Consider the following 12920-nt stretch of genomic DNA (forward strand, 5'->3'; position numbering starts at 1 on the left):
GTGTGCCTACAGATAGCTTTGAACATCACATAACACCATAGCTTAGCAACACTGGGGTACGGGGAGGTGGAAACATCGGCACAGCACACTGGAATCAAATGGCTGTCTTCTCTCCTGTGCTTTGAGCCTCCCAGTTGCCTCTTAAAAAAAAGATTTCCCCTTTAAACATTTGCAGTTTGGATCAGGAAAGGAAAAGCTCCATGGGCGTTTCCTTGGGGAGTGGACAGATGGGAGCCACTGCATGCATTCCCCAGCATGGGTGGGAGCAAAGGCTTTCCTTGGGTTAGACCTGGAGAGGAGGAGGTTCCATCTTTTTCAAGATGTATTTTTCACTTTAGAGGTAGATGTGTCCTGCTTTGCATGACTAGCAGTGGAAAGGCAGATTATTTTTGTGTAAATTCCTCTGTTCTGTTTCTAAATATCTTATTCCTGCTGCTCTCGCTGTCTCTAAGGTCTCTAAGGATACCATAGAGTAATCACTGTAATATTTTACTACTTGATAACTGACTCCAGTGGAAATAAATGCTAGTGGAAATAAATGTTTTTCTCTCACTCTTCTCCTTGCCAGGGTATCCTATCCCTAGCACTGATATGCTAATTTTTTCTGCTGTTGTATTTGATATATTAAGCAGGTATTATTAATTTGGTTTGATTTACCAGGAATTAGTAATGGTTTTATTTTTAACTCTTTGATGCCTATGTTTAACATAACTTCAGTCAAAGAGATTTCAATCAGTTTCTAATTTTTAAACATTTGGACTTTTTTTCAAGATTAACTTTTTTCAATAATTACTGAGTTATTCATTTCAAGTTATTGAATCAGTAATTGAGAAAATAGAAAAGCTAATTAGTTTCAAGTAAGATTTTTTTTTTCCATTGCAGGAGACATCCATTCAAATTTAGTTTATTGTCAAGTGATGGAAAATTCACATAATGTGCTTAGATCGTGCATAACTAAAATATTGAATGATTTTACTGTCTGTTAAACCTGAAGAGAATGATTGCTGGTGCTTTCATCTCACACAGTGAACTTGAAATACTTTGAAGCTGAACTAGAACCATCCTGGTACATGTGAGTAGGGATTTCCAAGGAGAGAAGGAATTTCTAAAAGACAAGAAATTCTCCATGTCCAGTTAAGCTCTCTGCATTTTAATAGACAGAATTTACAGAACAGTATGTGTTCACTTAAGTTTTCATCATCTTCGCAATGTTCTAACACTTGCAGTTGATATTTCCCACTTTTGTGAACAAGTAAGTATTCTTTGAAAGATCATGGAAAATAATTTTAATGCTTTGTATGATAAAATATTCAAAGTGGACTTGGTGTGGAAAATATACTCTGTGGAGTTCGTGAATATTTACACTTAAACCTTTGAGACTTGAAACATTTAGAGCTGCTGTAAAATTTTCATCACTACAAACCCATGTAGGTTTATTTCACTGCAGCTGACAGTTATCTGTAACACTAAATTAAAGCCTGGCATTTCTTGGTGAAAGTTTTCCACTTTCTGTGCCATACTACAAGACTTCCCCAAAAAGCTCTCATTCTTCATGTGCACTTGGTGATGCGTATGGTATTTTAGTGCATGTAACTTTTGTGGGGTGATTTCATATAACCCACTGGTTTTTGAAGGTGTAGCTATGCTGGATTTCCTTTTGTCTGTCCTTTTGTCTATGCACTGGAAAGTCATCCAAAAGTTCATTTTGGCAAAGATATGGAAGTATTTCTTGCAATCAAGTTAGAGGCTTTGACCATTTTTGGTCAAACTCTCTGAGAGTCTTTTTTGTGGTGTACCAATGTATGATAGCTGAGATGTGCCAAGTGTATCCCAGATCTTCTTGCTTCCCATTTGGGTTGAGACAGAGTAACTTGCTGCTTGGTGCTTTCCCGTGTTGTAAGTGAACAGTTTCTGCTCTAGCCAGCTGAAGTGCCCTGCTTGCTGATGTGGGTAGGTAGCAATCCTGAAGTGACTGCTGCTTCACAAATTATTAGTGTCAACTGTATGCTGGGGCTGCCATTGAAGGAAGGAATAGTGCTGGAATCCAGCAATTGAAAGGATATTGTTTTGTTTTCAGATTAAGTCAGAAGATACACTGAGCATCCTTGCACACACTTAGGAGAGTGGCTATAGTACTAGTCGTAGTAGTACTCCCTTTCCAAGTTACTCACCCGTTGGGTTGCACCAGAAGGGCAATCCACAGAGATTTCCAGGTTCTTGCTCAGACAAGCTGTCCTGGAGACAGTGAAAATGCAGTGCTGGTGTCTATCAGCTACACAGAAAGACAAAACCAAGGAGGAGGGGGCTAGACATCTGTCCCTCATTCTGCCCTACATGTTTCTGTTTGGAAAATAACCTCAGTCCCACTCAACTTCCACCCTCTTCCTGAGCCTCCTGCTCTGGAAGCTTGAGCATGCCCTGGAGCTGAGGATTCAGGACCAGAACACACCATGGAAAACTCAGTGCTTTACTAGTGTTCAGCTTACTTGCCTATCAAAAGAACATCAGCTTCATTGACAGTCTGCTGTCAGTGAAAATAACTGGGTTGCAGAAACCAGCTACATTTTCTATTGGAGAACAAAAGAATATGAGGAAAATACTCAGCTCTAAGAGGGAGAGAAATTTAGAAGTGGTATTAGGAAGCCATGCTAATGCAATCTGTTAGGGTTGTTGAGGCAGTTTGTTAGTCATTTAATCTCATAACATAGAAAATTGGCTAGGTTGTTGGACAATTACACCATTTGGTATCTCCTGTCTCACAGTGTTGGTAACATAGATATTCTCATTTCAGTAATATCTCCAGATGTTGATTAATAGCTATTGAAGACAAGCTCTACATAGTAATTAAAATTAAAGATTTTCAAATCAGCGAGTCTGTATAATTTGCATTCAGGAGTTTCCAAAGGGCTGTCTAAGAAACTGTGAAAGCTGCTGTTGATATTTCTAATAAGTTTTGAGCACTGCAATTCTACAAGACTGGAAAAGCAAGTGCTGTGCCCATATTTGAAAGATTAATTGGATGAGCCATGTATTTAAATATGAAAAGGTACTGTATGAAAAATGATAAAATATCTGACTTGGAAATCAATCAGTTAAAAATCAAGGGAGGGTAATATAATACTTATCAATGTGGATAGAGAGAAGATGGGTGGTGCCAAATTTTTGCCCTTTTTTAAAATTAGAATTTTTTCAGCAAAGCAGGTGATGCTTTTTTCTGTTAAATCCTTCAGTATGTTTCATTTGTCATTTTGTAGTAGAATATATACCATATTAGTTTCCTTGTCATTTAGCTATGCAGAACTTAGATGCAGGCTTGAAACTGGCAAATGTTAAGTAGAGAATTGCTGCTCAGATGTTGCTGTGATTTGATTCTTGGTCCTACTTTTTTCTAGTGAGTGATCAAGGAGGTAGTTGCTCATGGTTTTGGAGATGATATAGATGAAAATACAATCAGTAATGCATACATTGCTGACGCAGAACCATTTGGATAGTTGGTTAGGATAACGTTTTATTATAACCAAATACAAAGTTTACATGCCCAGGAATACATTGTAGACAGGCTTTGCATTACTTATGTTTGCAGAAGAGTTAGGAAAGAGGCTCTGATCGATGTATAATACATCACTGACAGCTGAGCATGAGGTCATCGTTCTGTGCAGCGGTCAGTAAAACAAAAGTAGGTTGTATCACTGGATGCCTAAATAAGGGGATGCCAAGTGAAGACCTGGTGATCCTGTTCCCTAGTGCATACCTACCAGAGAGGAATGGTCTGAGAAGGGCACAAGCTGTGAGGCAAGAGAGGTGCCACAAAATGCCTTTGGTCTGTAAGAGCAAAGCTGAGGTCTAGTGAAGCAGGGGGCTGTTCCTTGTCTAGTCAACACATGCAAAAGCTTGGGAAGTTGCACAGTGGTTTAAGTGAGCCATGTGAGCTACCAGCCTTTCTGACTTGCATGCTGGTGTGCTGGTTTCAGCTGGGGTAGAGTTAACTTTCTTCACAGAGGCTGGTATGGGGCTGTTTTGTATTTGTGCTGAACACAGGGTTGATAATAGAGAGATGTTTTTGTTATTGCTGAGCAGGGCTTACACAGAGACGAGGCCTTTTCTGCTTTTCCTACTGCCACACTGGTGAGGGGGCTGGGGGTGCATGGGAGGTTGAGAGGAGACACAGCCAGGACAGGTGACACACACTGACCAAATCTAGGCCAAAGAGACACTCCAGACATATGAGATCATGCTCAGTATATTAAGTGGGGAAAGAGGGAGGCGGAGGGAGAATATTTGGAGTCATGGCATTTGTCTTCCCAAGTTACTGTTATGTTTGGTGGGGCCCTGTCTTTAGCCCAACCCATGAGTTTCCTATCTTTTACCCTTCCAACTACCCTTCCTAGCTTTTACCCTTCCAATCTCCCTGATCCTGGTGGTGGGGCAGTGGGTGAGTGGCTGTGTGGGACTTGATTGCTGGATGGGGTTAAACCATGACAGCTGGGAAGCAACAGCCCATCTTCTGACAGCTGAGGAGCTGGAGGCACATGTGCCCACAGCCTGTCCTTACTGCTCTTTCATCTCCTTTTTCCTGCTGCCTGGGAGCCATGCATCCTGAGTGTGGTCTTTCTCCTTTATTTCCTTGGCACTGCTCACAAGGCGGAGGAGTTGGTAAGCACCAGGACCTGTCCCATATGCTGTCAAGACTGGCTGTGAGAGACATTCGTGAACTGGACTTTCTCAGGCCAATAAGAATGATGAAGAAGCTGAAAAATTGACATAATGAAAGATTAAAGAAAACATTATTTATTTTTATTAGGCTTGATAAAGGTGGAGACTACATAAGTGCTTGGATGGGCCGAAGTGCTTTCCCAGCAGGCTCTTCATTTTAACAGTCAGTGGTCCAACAAGACAGTGACTGGAATTGGAGCTGAATGCGGTTAGACTAGAAAATTAATACATTAAGATCTCCAAGCCAGTCCATCTCTCTCTAAAAACTACAATCCAACCCCTATCAGACCATCTTCTCCACAATTCCAGTAAATTTCTCTCCTGCCTTTTTATTAACATTGGCTTGAGTGTTTCTACCATATTCTGTTCTTTGATAATGTTTGTCAGCAGGATTCAAAGCTGGAATTGGTGTCTCCCCAGCATATCTATCATCTCACTGAGACAACAATTGAAATTACTTTATGAATTGGCACCAGAGCATTCAGGCAGGGAGGTCAGGGAGAGCATGCATTTGGCAGCTAATGATGAAACTATGGATTATGTAGACGAGCCTGTCTGGAGCTTCACTGACAGGGTACTTGGTACCTGCCACCACGTGTTGGGCAACTGACACTTGGGAAAATGTCTTTTTTTTCCCTTTTCATCACTGATCTTAGCTAGTCTTCCAGACCTATTTATTTATTTTTGTACTATCTACTTTATTTTGAATAGGTGTTTTTAACAGGTAATTACCACTTTCATGCCTTATTCAACCTTCTAGGCTGATGTGACTATGGAAATACCAAGGCAGATGTGTAGCATTTTGGATATCTTTTCATTGCATCTCTGATCCTGCAACAGTGAAGGACAGACCCAAGTCTCTGAATTTGAGTATGGTGAATAAGTTCTAATGAAGCTGCAAAGCAAGTAAAAACTTCATTCCCTCACTACAGGCTTGCATCCAGGGGTTTGTGTGTATCTTTGTGTATTCCGCTAGACTCTCAGGATGTGGTAAAATCCCTAAGAGGGTCCAGGGGAAGTGGGACATAAACCTTGGCTTTTGGACAGTGGATGTTCTTTGACAGCAGACAAGCTTAGCTGCAAGGCAATGTTCAGGAGACTGTGCACAGCCTTGTACTGTGAAGTGATTGGAACATTTTGTCTGGATTTGACTGCAGAAGTCAAATCTGGATGAGTGGTAATTAAAAGAAGGTGTTAGCCAAGACATCAAAGATGCGATGCCAGAGAAGTTGGGGATTCCCCAACCCTAACGGTGTTGAAGGCCAGGTTGGATGGGGCTTTGAGCAGCCTGGTCTAGTGGAAGGTATCCCTGCCCATGACAGGGCGGTTGGAACTGAGTGATTTTTGAGGTCACTTCCAACCCAAATCATTGTGTAATATTAAGGATAAACATGTTTAATTGGCATCTTCATTTCCTAAATAGCTGGTGGGTGGTAACTCTGCTTTACTGTTCCAGATCCTTAAAAATAATTTGAAAATTGTGCAAGGTGCAGGGAGATTGATAGTGTCATGTCTGTGTTCAGGCAGCTGGGTTGGATGGCTCAGGTGAATATAGGTTAGCTAGCCTTGAAATCTGTACCGTAGAAGCGAGCAGAAAAATTATTATGGAGTTCAAGAGGTAGATAAGATTAGAAATTTAATGAATGCTAGCAAACATGGCTTTATATAAAGGTTTTCTGGTCAAGGAAACCTGTTTCTCTTATTTTGAAGATTTTGAGTTTAAAGTAACAGCACATTTGCAGCCTGCTTAGCATTTCATATTGCACATAGTCTAGATCCTTGTGACATTCTGATTTATATCTAAAAAAAAAAAAGCAAGCACAAAGCAAGATTAAAAACCAGCTGACAGTTATCAGAAAGGAATTATGAGTAGGAAGCCACCGGAGCTGTAGTTTGAAGGGCTTCCTCCAGGATTAGCAAGAAGGACGGTGTAAGTGAGAATCACTGCTTATAAAATGTGTCGTGATTGACACAAATGCTGGTCAGACAGTGAATAACTATGACAGAACTGTCACTGTGTGACATTCTGTGTAATTCACAGAATATGTTGTAAAGACAATGCATTTTCACCAAGCCAAAGGCAATTACACACCTAGGAACAGGCAATGCAGAGTACATGGATAAAATGTGAGCCTTAGAAAGGACTCAAAATAGTTGTGTTAGTAATATAATAGCCAGTCAACTCCATAAACCCCCAGAACTTAGTTTTTAGAGACAAACTGATCTTAACCCAGTTTTAGCCATCTAAACATGAAGCAGTCATGGGACACAGACATCATGTGCCATCTCCCCCAAAGCAAACCCCACAACAAAAAACCAGCAGGAAATAGTTGAATTCTAAAAGAGATGGGACCGTTTTTTTCCCCTACAGTCTCCCTTCCTCCCTCTCTCAGCTGAATTCAGAGATTCTGCTGAATAACCTTGAAATGGCTTAAGTGAGGTGAAATTCCAGCTCCTCTGTTATTTTACCTCTATGTATGGTTTTTATAAAATCAGTACAATAGTATTATGTCAGGTTTCTGGTTTCTGTATTTTTAAAATATCATTTCAAGATTGAACAAGATGCAAATAAGAAACCCCAAACTGATTTAAGCATGGCATAAATGTCTTGTGATGAGATAATGCATTTCATTTATTGAAAAGATGATTGAGAAGCAACTTGATTACAATGTATAAATACTTTCAAAGGTAGAAAATACCAGGTACTGAAAGGCTCTTTAACATAGTATAGAAGGTATAGGAAGTATAGGAAGAACCAACTGCTAGAAGCCGAAGCCAAATTCATATCAGAAATCAAGCAGCAATATTAGTACCACTTTAGCCACAAATAAATTCCTAGGTTCTGTAAAGAAAGCAATAAAATTTTTCTGTCTGTGATACATGGGAAGTCAGACAAATTTGCCAAGTTGTCTCTTTTGACTATTAACCTAGGAATCCGTATAATCATGAGTGTTTTAATACAAATTTTCTTTGTTTCATTCAAACCTATCTGAAAAAATACAGCATTCTTACTCCTCTCAAGGATTTAGTTTCAAACCAAGACGTTTCAGATTAAATAATTTTAAAATACATGATGTCAAAGTAATTGCTCCTGGCATTATTCAGGGAGAGCAGACTTAGTAGTAATGTGCAGATGGAGCAATATTTCAGTCTATAAGCTGATAGGAAAACCAGAGGTGTCTCAGGGTGCCTTGGATTACTTGGGCATGAGTATTTCTAAGCATTTCTGTCATCTTTGGTGGCATTGCCAGTGGAAGGTGACAATGACAGTGTAGTGCCCTTGGAAGGACATTTTAATAGTGAGAGCTAATCAAGCCTTTAAAACTCATCCTTTCTTGTAATGCAAGGCTGTTCCAGAGGTGTTTGATTAACACATATTGCACTGGCTATGCCCAAAAGAGATACAGAAATTAACACACACTCCTCCCACGTCCACACATCATGCACTAGAACATCATAGTAAAATGCAGGTGTTTGCCCTCCTCACTTCTCTCTTCAATTCTGCATCAAGTTGCTTTTAATTTTTGGGTTTATCTACCTTTATGGTGTAGGCTGCTACTGCACTCTTAGTCATCGTTGCTTTAGGCAAAAGGTGGTCATGTAGGGTAACAAAGTGACTGTGTCACAAAGGTCAATGTGGAGTATTACCTAAACACGTGTGTGATGTTCTAGATTACTAACTGAAAGCTTTTACTTATTTTCCCTGCGTGTTACCTTATGTTGTGTTGTTACTTTATTGCATTGTGTTCCTTTAGGGAACTTTTTTGAAACTTGTAACAGGAAAGTGTGTTACTCTTTTCCTGAGAATAAGAATAAAAGGAGCTTTTGTTTTATCTTCCATTAATTTTGGGTACTTTGATTATCAGGATCTCTTTGTAGATTCTTTTTTTCATAGTCACTGACTGTATTAATTCCCAGTTACAGAAAACGGTTCCTAGATAATTGAAGTGCAACATCTAGAGAAAGGTCTTGCCATCTCTTATTTGGAATTTGATCTCTGTGATTTGTTCTTAATATGTAAAACATCTGAAGGCAAAACAAGAAAGTCTAGGGTATACGAGCTGTGCAAACATGTTTTTCCTGCTTATTTCTTTGGTGTCTAAATAGCAGAAGTTTTAGAACTTCATTTGAGAACTTAGAATTATGTTGTATTTAGTAAATTCTAAATTAGTGAAAAATAATTCAAATGTTGACCATGCTGGTGGATCTTATTTTAATGTCCTCTTTGGCTTTATTTTCTTCTCACCCTAGATAAACTTGCCTTGGAAGGAATAGTGGTGCAACGAGCTGAATGCAGACCTGCAGCTAGTGAAAATTACATGAAACTGAAAAGGTAGGAGTGCTTCCTTACAAACAATTTGTAATATCTGACTTCAATGGTTTTATTATTGCCTTACTAGGGAAGGATGATTTCAGTATTATCATGGCCTTACATCAGATCTACACAGCATCAGAACTGATCTTGCTTTTGGGATGGGTTTACTGCAGGGAGGGAATGAAGGCTGCTGTGGGAGTTGTATCTCACTCTGGTTTTGTCTGGTCAGATGATGCAGACTTCTGCATCCCATCATATATGCAAAGCTCATACTAGAGTACATATACATTTTCCTATCTGAACATATGAATATATGATTGTATTCAAATGTAATTGAAGCTGAATTTCCTGAGGACTTACAGGATGACATTTGTCTGCTTAGGACACACTTCTTCAGTACAGGTTTCTGTGGATCACCCAAGTTTAATTCCACTTAACACTGTGCCATGCTAGACAAAAAGGATTTCTGAAAAGACATGTAAAATATCCAAAATAGGTAAGAATATCTAGGGAAGTGCTGGACCTAAACTGGCATGCTTGTTAGAAAAGGTAGTGACTGAAAATATCGGGAATGGCATGGAAACCACAACACACAATTAATAGAATCATTTAGCAACTTCTGAAAATTTAAGCAAATACAGCTAGAATTTACCGTGTAATTCATGTATCTTATGGGTCATTAACTTGGTGATGCTCTCTAGTAATGAGATTTGGGATTGAATTGTGCCTTATATTAAATGCATCTTTATATATTTTAAGCATGTGGGTTTTCATTAAGTCACCCTCTTATACTGTGAGTTTGTTGTAAATGGAGAAGTTCAAAGCAGGAAGTTTCAGGAAGAGAATCATCTGTGTCTGGTCTTAGAATTGCCAAAAGAAACACAGAAAATGCAAAGTGACGTTTTTCTCCAATGCCTGATCTGGTTTCTATGTATCATATACTTTTTCAGTGTCTTATGTTTTATTAACTCCTCTGTCATCTAAATTGCTCCAGTATTGTGTTCATTCAGTTTTGGCATATTATGTTCTAGCTGTTGGCAAATCAGTACCATAAGCTTGTTCCTGTACAGTGAATTACTTCATTTTAGATGGAGTTCTGTGGTTGCTGTCATGGGTTTTATCATCAGTGGGAAATGGAGTATAAGGCTATGGTAATATTAGTAGAGAAAAAGAATCGTTTCAATCTGGCAATTTTAAATATACATGAATATAGAATGTAAGATGTATTTGCTTTATAATTGTTTCCTGATCAAGTTCTTTTTTGTATCTTGTACATAGTTGATTGGATAAGCTTCTTCAGGTAAGGCCATAGCAGGGGACCAAACAGAACTGATAGCCTTAATTAAGTACTACCCAAACTTTGAATTTTTCAGCATTCTACTTTCTGTCACACATGCATGGATGCAGCCCCTCCTGGTCTTCAATTTTGTCATGTTCTACTCCTATAGGAGCAACAGAAGTACTAACACAAAGGCAGATTTTGTCTCTGAAAACCCACTGACAGGTGAAAATAATGGTACCTTTGTTTTTTCCTTCCTGTAGTAAAATTGTCAGGCTCTGTATTCCTACTTTATAACATCGCTTGTTGTTAAAGATTTTTTGCCTTCTACCAAGAAGTTAAAAAAAATAGTCTAATCCATTGGGAATCAGCATGAGATTTAGCACATCTAGCAGTCACAGCCTCAGAAGAAATTGGTTTATGTCCAAATACTGTATCTGGTATTTGAGTAGTAGGATCTAACTTTTCTCTTCACTCCCTTTATGCTCTCCCACCCTCAACATGCTGCAGTCTGTATTTGTGCATAAAAAAAGGTGGCAGCATTAAAGATAAACCACATACATTATAGAGCTGTTTTATATTAAACCATTTTGTTCATTTTTCTATTTACTGTTTTGCTTTATATGAGAGAGACTCTTCAAAGGAGGAATTTATAATATTGATAAAACAGCAAGTCTATTGTGTAGGCTTTAAGTTCTGTAATACTAAGTTGAGTTGAGAAGGAAATAAAATTAAAAGATAAATGCAGTTGCTTCAAATGTTTAAGATCTAGGAAATGAAGCTGCACACTCTAAACAGCTGTAATAACTTTTTTTCTGAGAGCTGGCAGTAACCAAAAGTGATTATATAGTTCTTGGTATTAAATACAGGTACGGATCCTGTCTATTTTACCATCTGCATCTGAGTCAAGGAGATCGGCTGATGGATGTGTGGCATGGCATTGATTTCCCTGCTGCTCTGTAGACTTTCGGTGTGAGGACAAGGCGGTGGTCTTGTGATGTGGTTGCCAGCAGTTGTGTGGGAGATAAGTGTGCAGTGTGGGTTTAAGGATGGATGATGAAAATACAGGAATTGGTGGCATGTGTGAGTGAAAGTGTTAACAAATGCAGTAGTTGGGAAGGTTTGTTCCCCAAGGAGCAGGAATTTGATTACAGAAAGGCTGGAGATGGCTAATGTTCACAATATGTTGAATACACAGTACAAATGTGTGTCTAGGGATAACTACTCAGAAAGGTAAAACAGAGGTTGTATGACCTTCACTTGGTATTTTCCATTTTGCAAGTTTTGTTGTTGGCAGATTTATTTAAATTTTTTCAATTTTCCTGAACTTAATGTTCTAGAAGGGGAACAAACACCATGAAACTCCTACTATCCTGCACTAATAAAGTTTTGTGCTATTAAATTTCCTACAAAATTTTTATTAGCAGTGTATTTCTTCTTTGTAGCACCTTAATGATTGGTTGTACATTTGCAGTTATTGAGGCTAGCTGGAAAATAATATGTGGTTTCCAAGCACCTGTCATGATTTTTGCCTTGTGGGAGTGGATCTCATGATCCCATTTAAAAATATTTGGACTCTGTGGGGAAAAAAAGTAGGCCAACCATTCCCAACTGCAGACAGCTTTACTGTGCAGTAGTCACAGAAAATACTGTGCCTACACTACTCTATGATAGTTCCTTTCTTGCCCCATTGAGCCTGTTGGACAATGGGGGCACAGGTGAACTTTTGTAGCAGGGTGTGTGTCACAGATTGTGCAGCACACTCTGTATTTGCACCAAGCTTGTGCCTCCACCATCCATGTCATCCAGGTTGATGTCCCTTCTGTCAGGCTGCCTTAGTCAGGCTCCACATCTTCTCCAGCCAGTCCCACACACAAACTAGTGTATTTTCTTACTGTAGTCAACTCTCCACCATGAAGATGCATTATCTGTGCCTTAATTTTGTCTTTCTGAGGCTTAAGAGATTTTAATTTCATGATCAAAATGTTTAACCACCTTGGGATTAATGACCCCTCCAAAGAGAGAGATCTTCCAAGCAGCTTGTCTGTACTGCGAAACACGCGGCACAGGAAGAGCCAAGTCCCCCAGACATTCAGGATCCCTTCAGGCTCCAGATGACTTAAGAGGAGATGAGAATAAGATTTTGATACTCCTAAGGGGTGTTTGCTATTCACAAAAGAGGGAAAATGGACGACTGGCATGCACCCCATCTCAGATTCTTTCTGCCAAATTACCTGTTTCCATCCTTGCACTGGTCCTCATGTCTGTTCTCTTCATACCTCTGGTCGTAGCAAACTCTCTTCTTCCCCATTTCTTTCTGAGTTACCCTTTCCCATTTCTGCTTCTCCATTTCCTCACAGAAGAAAAAATATTTTCAAAAGTATTTGGAACACATCAGTGTCTTTTACACTCAAACCACTTCTCATTTTAAGGTAAAGTTAAGAAGATAAAAATCTTTGAGAGCGACTTTTGCAAAGCTCCAATTCAGACTGATGTTAAGTTGAGTAGCTACAGAAAGCTCTCCAGGACTGCTCAGGTCCTCTGCTCTGGGGTCACTGGGCACCAGGCTTGCAGCTCTCAGAGGAGGTTTTGAAGCCACATGTGAAGTGCAGC

The 12920-nt window shown here is 39.3% G+C and overlaps 1 protein-coding gene across 1 annotated transcript in view; it reads left to right on the forward strand.

Annotated features, from left to right (window-relative positions):
• Window positions 1-12920, forward strand: part of GTF2F2 (general transcription factor IIF subunit 2) — an 84256-nt gene that overhangs the window by 29620 nt on the left and 41716 nt on the right. The window contains exon 6 of the mRNA XM_085059537.1: window positions 8965-9046. Coding sequence (XP_084915663.1) covers window positions 8965-9046 — 82 coding nt within the window. The remainder of the gene's footprint in view (window positions 1-8964; window positions 9047-12920) is intronic.

The sequence above is a fragment of the Lichenostomus cassidix genome, chromosome 1 (genome assembly GCF_008360975.1).
Source record: "Lichenostomus cassidix isolate B80296 chromosome 1, HeHo_3.0, whole genome shotgun sequence".
Classification (NCBI taxonomy): Eukaryota; Metazoa; Chordata; class Aves; order Passeriformes; family Meliphagidae; genus Lichenostomus; species Lichenostomus cassidix.